Source organism: Gymnogyps californianus, chromosome 1 (assembly GCF_018139145.2).
Source record: "Gymnogyps californianus isolate 813 chromosome 1, ASM1813914v2, whole genome shotgun sequence".
Taxonomy (NCBI): domain Eukaryota; kingdom Metazoa; phylum Chordata; class Aves; order Accipitriformes; family Cathartidae; genus Gymnogyps; species Gymnogyps californianus.
Genome location: NC_059471.1, coordinates 202,537,376 through 202,554,161, shown reverse-complemented (window position 1 = coordinate 202,554,161; position 16,786 = coordinate 202,537,376). Strand labels below are relative to the sequence as shown.

Below are 16,786 nucleotides of genomic sequence, written 5' to 3'. Positions count from 1 at the left end.
TTTTCTTACATAGGACATATGCTTAAAGTTGTTACTAGTAAGGGCATTGTGCCCAGTAGTGACTGCAGCTATGGTGTACTCATATGCACATATGCATGCTGTTACTCCTCATTGCTCATCATGGAGTTTTCCCTGAATGACTGTGGGATTGGTGCCAATAGATTTTGTTTGTTTGTTTGTTTGTTTGTTTTTGTGTGGTGCTGTAATAGACTAATTCAGAATGAGAAGAAAACGTATCTTTACTGCAAAGTTCTTAAAAGTAGGCTTCCACCATTTATTCCAGCATCACTGGGTGTATGTGTTAGGGTCATCACAGTGGCTTTAAGAGTACCTCCCTAACAATATAGTGATGCTAGAGGCTTCTGTGGCACAGCACTGGCTGCGTTGCTGTGTGCTTGGGCGCTGCCGTCCTGCACTATGTGCCAGGGCCTTAGTCAACCTCACTTACCTTGCAGATGAGTTTTTCCTCACTGAGTTGTTAACTGTTGACTTTCTCATTTCTGCTGTCCTTTGTCCCACCCTATGTCCCCAGCAATATATCCTGCTGTTGGTTATATCTTTTTCTATTTTCTTTTCTTTTCACTGCTGGAATCCCTTGACAGTCAGTCGTCTCAGTAGCCTAACTTCTCGTTAAATTAGTTTTTTCCTTTGTGCATCCTCCTGCCTTTCCAGAAGCACAGCCCATTGTCTGGCCTGACACTTGTTCTTCTGGAAGGACTGGGATGTTGTGTTCAAGTATTTGAAAACTGATCCAAAGAAACCCAAAGCCTTTAAGACAGTAGAGGACTTTCTGTTGGTTTTGAGCTGTCTCGCTGCTCCATTCTTAAGAGCAACATTGTCTTTGGCCACTTGGCTTTGATAATTGTGACATTGGGACAAGTAGGAAGGAAGCTGAAGGGCAGTTGTGGGCTTCCTCGGTTTTAAAATTGACACTAGCGTGCAGTTCAGCAATCTAAGAAAGGAGGCTTGATACAGTAGTTAATGATTGATTTCTACAAAACAGGCAAGACTCGGATTTAAAAGTTCTTAGGAAATCTGTATTAGAAGGTCAATCGGTATCTTAAAATAAATAAATATATAGCTTGATAGCCTCAAAGGCTTTACTGTGTCTCTGTAAAGTTTTTCTTGGTGATCAGAAGATGCTACAATGACCTATTCATTATTTTAGCCAATTTTGTGGATTCTTAGCAAGAATTCATTGCAATCATTCTCGTGGGTTGAGCTCTAAAAATGCTAAGCTGTGCAAGATAAACATTATTAATGCAACATCTTCTAATTAAAATTGAAAAGGATAGAATATTAATCAGATTTCACATATGAATTAATACTTGTAGTGTCACTGGAATATTAACTAGGTTTTATATGCCGTAGACAAATTATTTTGATCATTTGTATGATTTCAATATGGAAATAAAGTTCTGTATGTGGAAGACTGAGTTTTTAGTAAAGTAGTTACAGATTTGGGAGATTTACAAAGATCTTGTTTCTGGTTTTGTATGAACATTTAAAACTAAACTTTTAGATTCATAATGGTATGTTGTCTGTAAGTGAACTTACACATTTAAAAAAAGAAGAAAGTGTGGTTTCATGGAAGGAAGTATTTTTCCTTTGAAATCTAGTCTCCTGTGCTTAGCTGCTGAGCTTTCATAAGATACCCCTTACTTGAAAATACAAGAATTGGAGGAGTGAAGGAGGGGGTTGGGGTTTTTTTTGGTTGGGTTGGGGGTGTTGTTTGTTTTTTAAATTACATTTTTAAAAAGTTGTTAAGTGAATAGCAGGAATGCAAGATGAAGCATTCAGAAATTAGATGTCAGAAATAATCTACTCGGTGCAAGGAGTGAAATGATAGGGTGATAAGAGAGCATGAGCCTGACAGAGCTTCTGGGAGGGAGAAAAAAGGGCAGGAGCTGGTCTGAGCATAGGGGCTCAGACCACCGTGGGGACAAGTGAGCAGAAATCAGGAATCAGTAGCAGAGAAAATGGGCAGTACAGTGGTCACATCTGTAAAGATCTGTAAAGATTGTGTCGTATTTCATTACACCATCAAAGGCCAAATTAGGGCTTTGCAGCCTTGTGGCTGTAAGATTCATTCATTTTATGTATATTCTACAGCTTATAAGTACATACAACATGTCTTTGTGTGGATGCAGTACCATCTCTGGTGTATACATTACCATGGTCTTTGAAGAATTGGCAGAAAATGTTAGAGATGTCATTTGTGAGCTATTAGTCCTATCTAATCACTCTGAACTAGCTGCATTGTCCCAAGTAGCTGTGTAATGCTTATGTCCTTCTACAGGAAGATACATGTATGTATATTAATGAATTTGTTGCTAAGTGGAATGATGGGGCTAATGCACTGAGGATTGAGTCATGTATCTCAGTCATGGAAAGGGCTGTTTTTAAACAGACATTTTTATGTAGTTCCCATTTGTATACATTGAAATTATTATTCTAAATACATATGTATTTGTCATATATTTTGTCCTGGTTTTGGCTGGGATAGAGTTAATTTTTTTCCTAGTAGCTGGTACAGTGCTGTGTTTTGGATTTAGTGTGAGAATAACGTTGATAACACACTGATGTTTTAGTTGTTGCTGAGTAGTGCTTATCTTAAGTCAAGGATTTTTCAGTTTCCCATGCTCTGCCAGCAAGCAGGTGTGCAAGAAGCTGGGAGGGAGCACAGCCAGGGCAGCTGACCTGAACTAGCCAAAGGAATATTCCATACCATGGAACGTCATGCCCAGTATATAAACAGGGGGGAGTTGGCGGGAGGGGCGGATCGCTGCTGGGCATCGGTCAGCGGGTGGTGAGCAGTTGCATTGTGCATCACTGTTTTTTTTTCTCCTCCCCCCCCACCCCCTTCGTTTTTTGTTATATTCCTTTTCATTACTATTATTATTATATTTCATTATTATTATTATTGTTAGTATTATATTTTACTTTAGTTACTGAACTGTTCTTATCTCAACCCACGAGTTTTACCTTCTTTCCCGATTCTCCTCCCCATCCCACTGGGAGCAGGGGGGGAGTGAGGGATTGGCTGCGTGGTGTTTAGTTCCTGGCTGGGGTTAAACCACAACAGTGGGGAATCTGACCCTGCTGAGGTGAATAAAAGAACCAGAGGTGCAATATTTTGAAGATGTACTATCTGAAAAGAAGTGCTGTGCAAACTGAGTAACACTTTGCCTTGCTGTGCATGAAAAAAATCCTCTTTCTTTCTTAACTGAAAAATGACTGAAAGATCAGATCCTTTAAGGAACACGGAAATTACTTTTTTTAAAAAAATTCATAGTGCATTTATTAACATATGATTTTCCTTCTGCCTGCCTGGAAGGGAAGTTTCAGACATTTAGCATGATTCCATTCAGATACTAAACCATGGATGAAAAGGTGGGGATTAAATTGTGATGTTATCTTTTTATTATTCATAAGCAAAAATTAGAAGTAGTACATTTTTTCCCAAAAGATAAATAAATATTTAGCACAGAAGCTTGCTCTTTCTTCAGAAAGCATCCATGAACTAGATTCAAAAGAAAGCCTGTTTCATTTTTTTTTTCATTACCTTTTGAGATCCCATTACTCCCAGCTTGCTAACTCCTGGCTCTTATAGTGAGACTATAGTGTATATTTGTGTTTGTGTATATACTGTATATAGTGTTTGCCGCTGGCCTTGGCTTAAACAAAGGGACTAGCTTGATTTTTTTTTTTTTTTAATGCTACGTACATTTAGCAAGTCTGTTGATTTTAATGAGGACTGATTTCGGTTTTTGGGATCCCAGACAGCTTATGGCAGGCATTAGTGCTTTCCAGCATTAGAATACTCTGGAATATTAAACATAATTTAAATTAAACTGAAGTTGTCAGAATAAATGAATAATTGAACGAGGTATATTTTGTGAAACACCTGGGGGATTTTCTTTCCCTGCTTTTATACTTATTAATTTGCAGAGAGCACTTATCTGCAGTGAGACTCTGGAGTGTCATTATTCTGCTGCAGGTAGTACTGGTGGATAACTGCAAATAATCATCTGTCTTCCTCCTTTTCCCAAAAGCCTCAGTGGTCTCCATTTATAAAATAGGGATGATGATGGTGATTTTCTTTCATAAAGGTTCTGTCGAAGAGTTAGGCACTTATATAGTGAGTGAAGACACCGAAGACAAGATGAAAAAGTTGACATTACTTTGCTTTTTGTTGCAGTGCTAAGCATATAGGTGTTACAGACTCCAACCTCTTTGTGCTGGCAACTGCATCTCTGTTTTGGGAAGAGGAGGAGGATGGTCAAGACTTTGTTCCTCCCAGTGCTTTCATTTAATTTCCAGCTCTGCCTGTTACTCTTCAGTTTAACTCTCCAGTTAAATTCAACCTACTTCTTTAATGGATTTAACTACAGGGTTCTGTCCTTGAATTTACAGAGCACTTTGTCTGTTACAGACTTATGTAGGAGTTTGGTATTATTTTTCTGCCTGATTTTTTTTTTCTTTTAAATAATAGTTCGAACTTCTCCTTGTACTTTACCATTTTTCTATTATGAAGAAGAAACATTTTCCCTCACCCATAGTTTCAAGTGAGACCTGTGAAGGACAGGTGAAATGACTGAGCGTGAAAAGCACTCTGGCTGTATGCAAAGATGTATCTGGTGCAGAGCGAATAAGCAAAAAAAAAAAAAGAAAAGGAATTTTTCTCCAGTCTCAAAGCAGATACTGCAACAGTATTTTCAAATGATCCTACAGCTGTGTGACAGTATCCCATTAAATTAGGGAAGTGAATTCCTTTGTGTATCTTGGTGATCTTAAGCCTTTAAAGGTATTTTTAATACCTGTCAAACACTGGTACACTTACTTTGCTTAATAGCTGTAGAATTTAGTCTCTTTGGACACTAAAAAAAAATCCCATGTTTTCTTAACATAATTGAATGGTAATCCTTAAAACCTTTTCATGTGCCTTGCACATGGATAATGTGTGGTGAATCAGAGAACCTATTGGGTGTATAGAGTTATCTGTCAAACAGTACCAAATGCTGAGGTTTTTTCATTATCAAAATGTACTGATTGCAATAAATGGCATTCACTATGTCATTTCACTCTGTGCTGAAAGCATTTGTAACACAATACATCATTACTGCTAAATGGGGAATTTGAAGGTATAATTACAGTAGGTAAGCGTACAGTGGCAGTCCCCCAGGTTGCCTCCCAGGCACTCATTTTGAAAAATCCAGTATAGACTCTGAGATGATACAGCAACCTTTTCCTTAGAGAACTCCTCAGGACTTCAAAAGTAGAAGTATGGGAAAGAATATTCAACAGTTGGTCTTAAATTGGAGTCCTGTAAAGCAGCAGAGTCTGCTGTGAATTGGCAGGCTTCAGTAAGATTTCGGGATCTAGTCCTTAGATATTTTGCCTTCTTAACCTGAAAATAAAGGTACATGTATCCAGTAGTCCTGTTTTATAGCTGAAGTCCAGTCGCCTTAGGAGCTAATGAGCTGGAAGGGTCTTACTGACATCCAGTGGGTAGATGATACAAGACTTTTTGTTTGTACGTTTGATACAGGCACATCTTATCTCTGCCACGAGAAATGCCGCTGACGTGCACAAACAGCAATGTCTTATAGTTGCTTAAAATTATTGTGAAGTGTCTTTTGGAAGACAACAGTAGATATGACAAAATGTCCCCTGCTGAAGCGACTCATCACGGGAAGTAAAACAAGATGCATTGCGTTTAACAGAATGATACTAGCCACAAAGTTAGTGTGTGTATATATGTGTATATAATTGCACGTGGAGTCATATATATTTAAATATACAAAATTTTTTTGTGTAAATATCATTGTTCACATGCTCTGTGATTTTTAAAGGCAGAAGATGGAACCAGGTTTACTAATATTTTTATTAGTTTATATATATAACTTACTATATTAGAGAACAGCAGAGTGTCCTGCAGGAGGGACTGGCACTGAAACAGAGCAGAACCTTGAGACAAGCTAATCATGTTGGTTTGGGTGCTGCCAGTCTGCAGTAGGGCACAAGTATAGGTCATGAGGTACGTTTTCAAAATACAAATTGAAGGAAGGTGGTATACATGCTAAAGGGGAAAGCAATCAAGTTATGCGATTTCAAGCAAGAGGCTGTCTGCATAATTTTCAAAAGTTAAGTAAGTGAAAAGTTGACTAAAAAGTTTACAATCAAGTTGGATCAGAGGAGAGCAGAGATTGTGAGGGGGTCCTACAAGACCTGACAGAACTAGTTTGGCTGGACAGGTTTGCCTTGTCTGTCACTATATGGGCTTTCAGAGAGTGGTTGAGGTTGTTTGATATTCCCTTTTTCAACTTAACAGTTGATGTTTTAAGGTTTTAATTTTTTAAGGAATCTAAAGGCTGTAAGCTGACTAATGTGATAGTCCTGGGACTGATGCTGAATCATAGTGATGAAATGGATTTTTACAGCTTTTGTGATCAACTTTATTATATGTCTAATGTCAAAGATAAGGTTAGTTCTTATCCTTGCTGTGACTTTCCATTTTCATTATCCATAGCTAATGGAGATTCAGCATCAACAAAGTTTTGTCTGGCAAAGGCAATTCCCATTGAAAAGTAGATCTATGCTCAGATATTTCATAATATCAGTGCTACTGTTGATATTAATATTACTAATTTATATTATAGGAGTTGAGAAAGGAGGCAATCAAATTTGTGTTTCGCAGAATCACAGACTGTTTGAAGTTGGAAGGGACCTCTAGAGGTCATCTGGCCCAATCCACCTGCTCAAACAGGGGGTTTAAAAAGCAAGGTAAGAGATTAGGCAGACATGATTGGAGATGTAGACAGGGAAGCAGCAGAGTTTCAATAACTGCCCAGGTCTCCAAACTGGCGTCCATGGTTGCTCTGAATGCAACCTCTGCGAGTGGAAACTGCTGCATCTCCCTTATCACTGTGGTGTGCAGAACATGAAGCTGGGAAGTTGAACCACATTATGCAACACTCCAATTATATCATCAAATGCTGCTATATTGCTCTGCAATCCTTATTTCAAACAAGTCTAACCAAGGGATATTTTTACTTTGCTGCTTCTACAGCACCTTGCCGATGTGCCTGTTTCCCTTCCCCAGGCTTCAGATGGTGCTTAGCAGGGCCATAGCATCCCTCCTGTCGGAGAGCCTCGACACCTGGAGCATCTGCTGTCTTTGGCTTCTTCCAGATATATCAACTTCTTCCTATCTTGTTTTAATTTCCAGTACTTCGGCATCTGATTTCCCATATGCTGCTCTTGCTTTCTCCTGCTGTTTCTGTGAGTTCATCTACACAGATGAGTTGCCACAGTTTAACATATTGGTGAAGCCATGGTAATTCTGCAGGCCCTTAGTGATGAAAGTGTCAACTTAAACTTTCTTGATTAAAGCCCTTTCATAACATAGGTGTAAATGGGTGAGACAGGCAGATGCAAGCTTGCTCTGTCTACAAGCCTGCTTTGCTGTAGAAGATGTTCTCAAACTTATATAGTCCATCTTTTGGTAAACTGCAGTTACTCAATGTGCCTGGCCTCTTTCCAGCAGTGCTAATATCAATGGGAGTTTCCTGAGTTGTGCTTCTTGTTTATTCAACACCTCTGAATCTTCAGAAATGCCAGACATGGTAAGGTGGTTGTGTTCAAGCTGCAAACAAAAGACTAAAGAGGAAGGTGTGTATATCTGCTTGATTAAAACCAGTTAATAACAATAGTACTATTATACAAATTCATTTTCAGTTCTCAGCAAAAGTATATCGTGCAAATTCACATCAGGCCTTTGAGTAGGTGGAATGATTCAGGACCCGTAGGTAGGAGCGTGGGATCTTTCCCCAACTACTCCTCCTGCAGCGAGTGGGACGCGGCAAGCTAAGCTAGCCACCGCCAAGCATGGTGTTGCGGTGGAGGTTCTGTATTCCACACCATGGCAATGCCATTTGTTGGGCTGTTGCTGTTCAGGTTAGCAAGATGTAAAACCACCGTGATCTTTTATTACCCAAAGGTGAAAAGTGAAGGATGGCTTTACTTGTTTTCCTCGTTGTTGTCCTAGTGTATATATTAAAAGTGTGTCAGAACAACAGGCTATCTTGGAGAACGTTATAACTGTATTTACAGGGATGTGGGATTGTTTGCAAAAGGAGAGAAACATGAAACAAATTAGAAGACTTGTCAGTTGAGTGGGATACTTTTGTTCAAATCAGTGTGAAATTTGAATTAGTATTAGTCCCTCAGATTTTTTTTACAAGATGCTGTCTGTCTAAATGATCCAGCTTCCCAGTTGGCATTGGCATAGTCTCATACTAATCCAGCTGCCTAGCTTCATAGATGACACCATGGCCAGCCTGCAAGTGTCTGTACCTGAAAACATGGACTTGCTGCTTCTCACCTGAACCTTTCACCTCTTTAAAAGTCAGCTGGGGGACAAGACTCTATATTCCATGTGTATATAGGCTGTAACATATTTCTGTTTTTAAAATAACTACACTTTGTCTCATGCTTTGCAGCACAAGTCACTCTAGTCGGGGCTATAGGCAGGAGGACGTTGTGACCGGGCTTCCCTTGGTGTGACAGCCCTGCTGCATGGGGCTGGGGAAGCTGCAGTGCCCTCGGAACCTTGGCTGGGTAATGCTGCATGCCTGGCCCAGCATGGACACATCTAATGCAGTTCCCATGCTGGAAATCATCAAACTTGATGGGAATAAGCTTTAGTAATTCCTAAAGGAGCAGAGAAACAGGTTGAAGGTGTAAATTAAATGCAATTTTGTGAATGTGGAACATGTTTTGTTATGAATACTTTTGTCTGTCTTAGACCAATAATTGTACCATATAATAAACTGATAGAGCAGAAGGAGAGGATCTTTGTGCACAGCTGCAGAAAAAGAGCATGTAAATACGTCGAAATTGCCACCATTTTGGATTTTCTTCAGTATTTAATCATTTGCTTATTGGCTATTGCACTACTTGCCATTTCACTTTGCGTTCAGTTGAGTTGAGAAAAAAAGACAGTGGGTTTTGTTATCTCTAAGGACTGATTTTCTTGGACTGAGTAGTTTGAGTAGTTGGACAGTGATTTCCAAAGTATTGTGCTAGAAAATGTTAACAAACCCTTGCAAAGCAATGCCAGAGTACTCTCTTTTTGTTTTCTTAAAAGCAAAAATGTGTTTTCAAGATGTGAAAAGTACTTCTGAGTTACTTAGACTTATTCATTAATTTTACAAGAATTACAAATTCTGTCCAAAAAGGCTGACATCCTTAGACAGAAACTTTGTTGGAGTAGACTTGATGTAACAGATGGGCTGGAGCAGCCCTTGTGAAAGATGGGGGCACTCAAAGCTTTTTGGATTGAGAGCTATAAAGCCTGGCATGGTGGGCTGCTTCTCTGCTGCTGAATGAGCTAACCTCGGAACCCTGATGCATCTGGAATTGTCTGTAAGACCTGCTTGAAGGGAGGAAATTCTCCTTTTCTTTAACCATTGGATGTCATTGCTTTAAAAAAATACTCTTTAAAGGAGAAGAGGGAGGAAGGTGTTTGGGGGTGCTTCGTTTCCTCCAATACTGTGCATTTTCAGTATATAGTCAAAGGATTAGTCTGAGGATTCTTGAATGTGGAAATGTTTCAGTATTTTTTTTAATGTACAGCAACTCTTGATAGAACAACTTCATAATTTTGATATCCTCAGAAATGTTCAATATTAAAATCTTTCTGTATATATCCAGCTCAGTTACTTTGTGTGGCTTTGTAATTGCCTGTATTTATTTGCTTTCTAAGATACAGTACTTGCTTAAAAATTCCAAGGATACACATGTGCTTTTGTAATTTTCTTTACATTTTAGAAAATAAGCTAGGACTGCACAACTTTGTCACTGAAATTGCATTCCCTGCAAGAGCTCCAGTATTCACCATCGTTGTATAGTATCACAACTTGACCTTTTTCTGCCATATAGTTTTTTTCCTTGTCAGGAAGAAATTCTAAAGACCTGTCATCTTGTTACATTAATAGGCAGTTAGGGCTGCACAGGTTGGTATAAAAAATGGGCATACTAAAGTAGGTAAACATATGCAAATATATTTAGTAGTTATCATAATCTGTGCAAGTGTTTTTTTAAATTTTTGAAATTAGATTGCTATGCCATTGTAAACATGAATGTCATTGCACAACACCCAGGCTTTGGTAGCTTGGCATTTGGATTTGCAGAATCTAAATTTCCCTGGTTTGTTTTCCATAGAAATGAAGTATGTTGTTTGTTTATGGATAAACAGTAGGCTTCTAGTTGAGAATATATAACCAGTGAGTGCAATAAGTAATCAGAAGGAATGTTGGGGGCAGAAGGTGCCTGTTTGTATATAACAGGCAGTAGACATCTACGTGCTTTTATGTGATTCTTTATTCTTTGCTCTTTTAACCATATAGAATCAGTACAGTATACATTGCTGCTGACAACTGGCAATTTCTGACTTCCCAGTAGAACTGGATTTTGAGGAGATTTAGATGTGTGGAGTTAAATGTGGCTTCCTGAAGCCTTGTCTGTTGGAAGTAAATAGGATTTTCATAGTAGGTGTCAGCGGGCCAAGACTTGACATTTATTGTTATTTGTCTACCCTTAAGAAGAAAAAGGAAGGTGGTACTGGGAGATCAGAGACTGTTTGGGTGATTTTGGTGACTAGAACAGTGCAGTACAATATAAGTTTTGACAGGCAGTTAGCAATTTAATTTGGAGAGCCTTAAGAAGTGAGGACACATTAACATTAGCGTTTTAATTCAGATGATGTCTATCCTTCATGAATCTTCATCTCTCCAAGATTCACACCCTTGCCGGGATCTCAGAGTGTGCAGCTCTATCATCAAAATGAGCCTGGACAAGGCGTTGCCGTCACTAACGGGCAGGCAGACCACAGAGCCAGGCTCAAAACCCATGTGTATGTAGATACTGGGTCCTCAGTACCAACAGTTTCACGCTGGAGGTCCTCTCCTGCTGCATCATGAGTTGCTTGTGTAGGCATGGCCTCAAATGGCTGTACTGGTGGGGAAGAGGAGCTGAGGAAGGGAGCTGGGAGGATCTAAATACCTTGTCTTAGCCAACGGGCAATGCCATTAACATCCAGCCATAGGCGCAGTCATTTATGGCTGGTAGTGTCTTAAATAGCTCAGGCACTTGAACATATTGTCCATTATTGATTTGAAATAAGAAGTGTTTTATGCTTAGAATAGAAAAATGTGGACCACTAAAATTTCTGAGGATAACACATCTGGGCATTAAGGCAACAAGGGGACATACAAAACAAGCTGCATTTTGACCAGGAAAAAAAAGTGAGCTTTGACATTTCTGATGGTTATCACTGTGTGGTAGCCTGTAGGCTGCTAAGTATTTGAGGGCTTGAATATTCAGTATTTCAGTCAGCACAAATTAATAGAACAAGATGAAAAGTGCTTCTACAGCACGAACAAAATGACTCATGTGTTTTCTTGAAGATTTATTTAGCTGTCCCTGAGAACATAGGCACAATATCTATGTTCATTTGATGTCTGTGAAAAATGGTAGAAGGCTTCCTTTTTCTTTCCTTTTCATTTTGCTCAGTTGATTTATTTATGAGTTACTGTTTGCGTGGAACAGTTCATTCCTTTTAGAGAGAAGTAGAAAATTCTGTCAAATGCTCCTGTTGGGTGCAGATTCACATCCCTGCAACATGGTGCTAAGGCATTTCAAGGCAATTGTATTCTGGTTAAGACAAAAGTAATATGATAGAGAAGTTTTCAGATGCTTCAGTGGCAGTGAAATAAAACTGCAAAACCTAAAACTAAGAGGTTGCGAGTGTCGCTTGTAACATGTTGGATGCCATAGATTAATTCTGTATGACCTTTAACAGGAGTGAAAATATATTTGATTTTTGAGCCATCTTTCCCTAGACAGTACACAGAGTGCTAAAATCCCGCATGTTTTGGCAGAAAAAAGATAGAGCATAGAGCAATGGCTGGATTTGAAAGCTGGATTCATTTGAATTAAAAATGCAAACCCCATTTCTAGCAGAATATGATTGACTACTGAAAATATAAACAGCCAAGAGAATGGCAATTCATCTCTTGATGTCCTCCAGTCAAAACTTTAGTCGAGCGCAAGTTATGCCTTGGTTATGCCTGATTTCCCAGGGTGATTGGGTGTCAGTCTGTGGCTGCATTATGCAGGAGGTCAAACTTGGTATTTGTTATGATCTTTTTCGATTTAAAATCAGAAACTGTAACATGAGCCAAATTAAAATCAACGGTGTTTGTATTTGTCTCTCCCTCTGCTCGCAGGTACTACAGTGCTACCATTTTGCAGATGTCAGGAGTTGAAGACGACAGGCTTGCAATCTGGCTGGCTGCACTGACAGCATTTATAAACTTCATTTTTACTCTTGTGGGAGTCTGGCTCGTTGAAAGAATGGGTCGCCGGAAACTTACACTTGGTAGCTTAACAGGTGAGTGTTTAATTAGTGTATTGTATTTTCCTCTTAATTATTAATAAAATGAAAATAAAATTTCAAGTGCTAATTTTTTCAAAGTAGTCCTCTTCAAAATAACAGTGTTGACCTCATCTTCTCCCTGAAATCATATAGTTTTTCAAGACTAGTAGTATAGTACCACAGCTAAAGGCTAATTTAAAAAAGAGAGGTTTAGCGTGTTATTTTTTCAGGTGCAGTTTCTCCTTCAAGCCATGTTTGACAATGTTTTTATTTAGCTTTTTAATGCTTTTTTTTCAGTATAAGGAATCAAATGCTTGGAACTCCACAGCTGGTTAGTTTTTAAATCTCGTCTGTATATGTGATATATAATTTCTGGCTCATTAATTGGAATTCAGAACATCTTATCAAGAGCTACTGGAGAAAGCATATTGTATAGCCATTGCGGCACTTTTTAGAAAGTAATGTGGTTCTTTGCATAGTTATCTCAAATACAATACAGTAAATACCTTACCTACACTAATGTGATTTTAATTCATCTCCTATATGAGATACTAAAAGGCAGAATTCTGGATTTGTACATTTTGTCCAAATACTCAAACACTGTAACTCATCACGTAGCCGTCTCTTGGAAGCAGGAGAAGGCAGAGCGAGCAGTCTTGCCTATGCTCAGCCACATCCTGCCATTTACCTGGTAAGTCCCTGCTTGCTCCCGTGTTACGTGCTTGTTCTGGCTGAAGTGATCTGTGACCGATACCTGCCTCTGGCTGAACGTCTGAAATCTTCAGACGTTTCCAAGAACAGGGTTTGGAAAAGAGAAACAGTTCCTGCTCCTCTTGAAATAACGTTCATAAGTGGTTTAATGTCTCCATATTTTGTTCTGTTGTCGCTGCCAGGGATCCAAACTTCTATTTAATGCAACACAGCAGAGTGGGGGACCACCTGCCAAGTCGCTGGCCATCTGCAGTTCCCAAGGGAATGGGAGTTAATCTGCACTCACAGTATTTGAATGCATTTATATAGGCAGAACAGTGATGGCACAGTGTCACATCTGGTTTGATACACAGTTACCCAAATTTGTAAATTAAAAAATGCAGTTTGGAGTCAGTTTGGTATTTCCAAGTTATAATAAATGTGTTTTTGGTGTGTTACCATTTTGATTTGGAGTCAAGAAACCTGAAGCGTTTTTCATGATCCAGGTTCAGAAATGTGGTCATGACAGAAGAGACTGGAAAAGGACATTCCTCATGTCTTAAAAAAAATGAACAAAAATCTCAAATCGCTACTTTTATCACAGTCTACCTTCAGATCAGTTAAAATACATCTTCCTTATAAGTTCTTCTATGTCTCCAGCCAGTGCCAAGTCTTTCAGAGGTGAAAGACCCAGTTCTGTACCATTCCCTATGCTCAATACCCCTTTTTTCCCTGAGGTACTTGTCTGTTTTCTTGTCTTTTGGTGAAGTGGATCTCTCCTGGCACTGCACTGGTACTTCGGGTTCTTGGGTGCTGCCTCTCCTTTATACTCTATTGGAATGGTATTTATATATTTATATCTTTGGTCCCGATACCTCATACATTTGGCCAGCCCCTTGGGAGTTTATTGCTTATGTGGACCCAGCTGTATAGGTGTGATACCCATGTGGACCTTTCATACAATCACAGAACTCTGCTTTTTGGCTTTGGTTAGCATATTCAAAGGTCATACATTTGAAATGTAGATATAAATGTCTCTTACAAAGCATATTAGTCATAGAACAGAGAAGAATATAGAAATAACACACAGAATTAATGAAGAAGAATAATACAGTTAAGAGTTATTTGTTTATGATGTTTGGACACAAAGTAATTGGTAAAAATATTCTTGGTCCTTCTGTGATCAGTTGCAGTGTGCAGTATCACTTGATCCACTCCGCATTACTTGCTGTGTTCTTTATCATGCGGTTCCTCCTCAAGGAAAATACAAATAACGACAGTAATGAAATCATATGTCATCTCTCTGTACTGTTTAGAATTTTTTTATGCAATGTTTGACACTTTGATTTAGGTAGTGGTGGATATGATGTGTTTTCCTTAGCAAGAGGGCTGTTTAATAAAATGATAATTACTAAATCTACTGAGGGATTTGTTTTCCATGATGAGTTTTCTCATGGGGTAAAGTTATATTTTAGTGCTCTACTTTGGTTTGCATTTCTAAGGACACTGACTTTCACACTGAGTTATTACTGGCTGCCTCTCTGGTCTTTGGAGAAGCCAGGTATGCCCGAGTCTCCCAGTACATAAAATGAAGACAAAACTACTACCTTTGCCTGCTGCTGCAAGGCTGTGGGTTGTTTTCTTGTAAAGGTTAATTGATTTGATGTTTCTTAGATGATAACCTACAAGAATAATCAGTAGAGAGATAGTAACATTAATATTTTGATTAAAAGTCAACATACTGTAATTTAATTTTGTAAACTCCTGCAGCTTTTCCTGCTTTCTGAAAACATTTGGGAAAGAGCTATTTTACATTTAATCTAATGTATCTTTATCATTGTCAAAATATTAGCAACTTTGGAAAAATTGAGCCTTTCAGATAGATCCAGAAGCATTAGGAAAATTATAGTAAACTGCTTCTGCCAAAAAAAAAAAAAAAAGAATAAATCACACCTTTTTAGTTCTCTCTACTGCAGTTACTGATTCCTCTTAGTTTCGCATTTGTTTTATATCTTGGCATCATTTCTTTATCTTTCTTTTGCTCTTTTTCTTCAGTTAATTTCTTTCTTCAAGGCTGTTAATTGGGAAACATGCAGGAATTTTGACAAGTGCAGTATCCATTTTATTTGTGTTTTCCTTTTTCCCCCTCAGAAACTGTAAATTTGAAAGCATGGTGGTACTTGGACATTGAACAATTTGTATCTCTTTTTGTAACAGAGAGAATCTAAAATATATTCAGGATATTTCTTTTTTTTTTAAATCTCAGCTAACGATGTACTGTCATTGCATGTTTTTGTTCATCATAGACAAACTTCCCACAGAATGAAAATATGTAATAAACTTCATTCGCCAAGTTTACATATTCGGTACTTTTCGAAAGAAATAAGACATTTGCAGAGGTACTGGAAGTGAGTGGTGGTGTATTTGGTTAACTTCAAAGACAGACAAAGCATATTTAGAATGAATATAAATAAGATTATAGGCCCTGTCTAAAGATATTTGCTGTCTGGTTTATGGCATTTTGAAAGTACAGCAAATCTAGTGCAATATCCAGCCTGCCCAGAAAACTGGGATTATTAGCATACCTACTAGCCATAGCAGTACAAAGCCAAGTATAGAATAAACTGAAATGACATTTTATAGTGCTTTCTCCACATATGGTTTGTGATTGAGTTTAAGGTCTTAGTTGCCTCAGTTCAGGTAAATGTGTGGTTCAGTCGTCTCCAGTTCATGCATATTCATGCCTGTTAGCCATGGCTGTTGCACAGACACTTTCATGAATAATTTTGTTACACAGATCTTGGTACTTAAGATATTATTTATATATCAGGAAAAGGTTTTCACATACTTGGTGGGTTAGCCTGCTAGGAAACTCTCGCTTTTCTCTTTAAAAACACCATCAAACCCACCCCCAAAACTGCCAAAACATCCCCTCTGCCCTCCACCCACCAAAAAAACCCGAACCCCAAAATAAAAACCAGATAATGTGTAATTTCTTAAAGATTACTAGAGTGACATGTTAAGGTTTTTAATGTAGTGGCATTTCTAGAGGTTTGCACAGATGCATTTTTGAGAAAATTACTTACGTGCTTCTAACGTACAGAGCAAAGGGATGATGAGGAGTATTTGGAATTGAATACAGTATCCTCCATTTGCCCTCAACCATTAAGCTATATCATTGCATGCTTCTACATGTGTGCTGCCTTCCACCTGGGATGTGCTTCAGTGGTTTGTGAGTCTATTTTGTATGGTAAGGATAATGTTGTTAGATCGTTAGTAACTAGCTCACAAATAAAGTTATAACTAGTTTTATATTTTTAGTACTGGTAGTCTATAGATCAGGCTATACACGTTCAATGTGACCTCTCAAATAAAACATGCCACATAAATAGTGAGTATACAAATAGGTATACGGGATATTTTATACAACATAGAATTAGATGCCTCGTCGAGTAGCAAGATGTAAAGGTTTTATAAGTCTGAGTTTGGGACAGTGGCAGTACTCATGAGTAGTGAAGTATATCAGTTTTCATTAAAATGATACAACATATTGTGTGTGTGTGACAAATAAGGTAGGAAAACTACATGGTTATGTTCTAGTAATGACCTGTTGCACAAAGTATGAACCTTTTTCGCTATCTTCCCTGTCCTCAT

General features: G+C 38.4%; 1 protein-coding gene across 1 annotated transcript in view; it reads left to right on the top strand.

Annotated features, from left to right (window-relative positions):
* SLC2A13 (solute carrier family 2 member 13) overlaps positions 1-16,786 on the top strand; it is a 166,314-nt gene that overhangs the window by 108,431 nt on the left and 41,097 nt on the right. Inside the window, exon 5 of the mRNA XM_050898479.1 lies at positions 12,294-12,457. Coding sequence (XP_050754436.1) covers positions 12,294-12,457 — 164 coding nt within the window. The remainder of the gene's footprint in view (positions 1-12,293; positions 12,458-16,786) is intronic.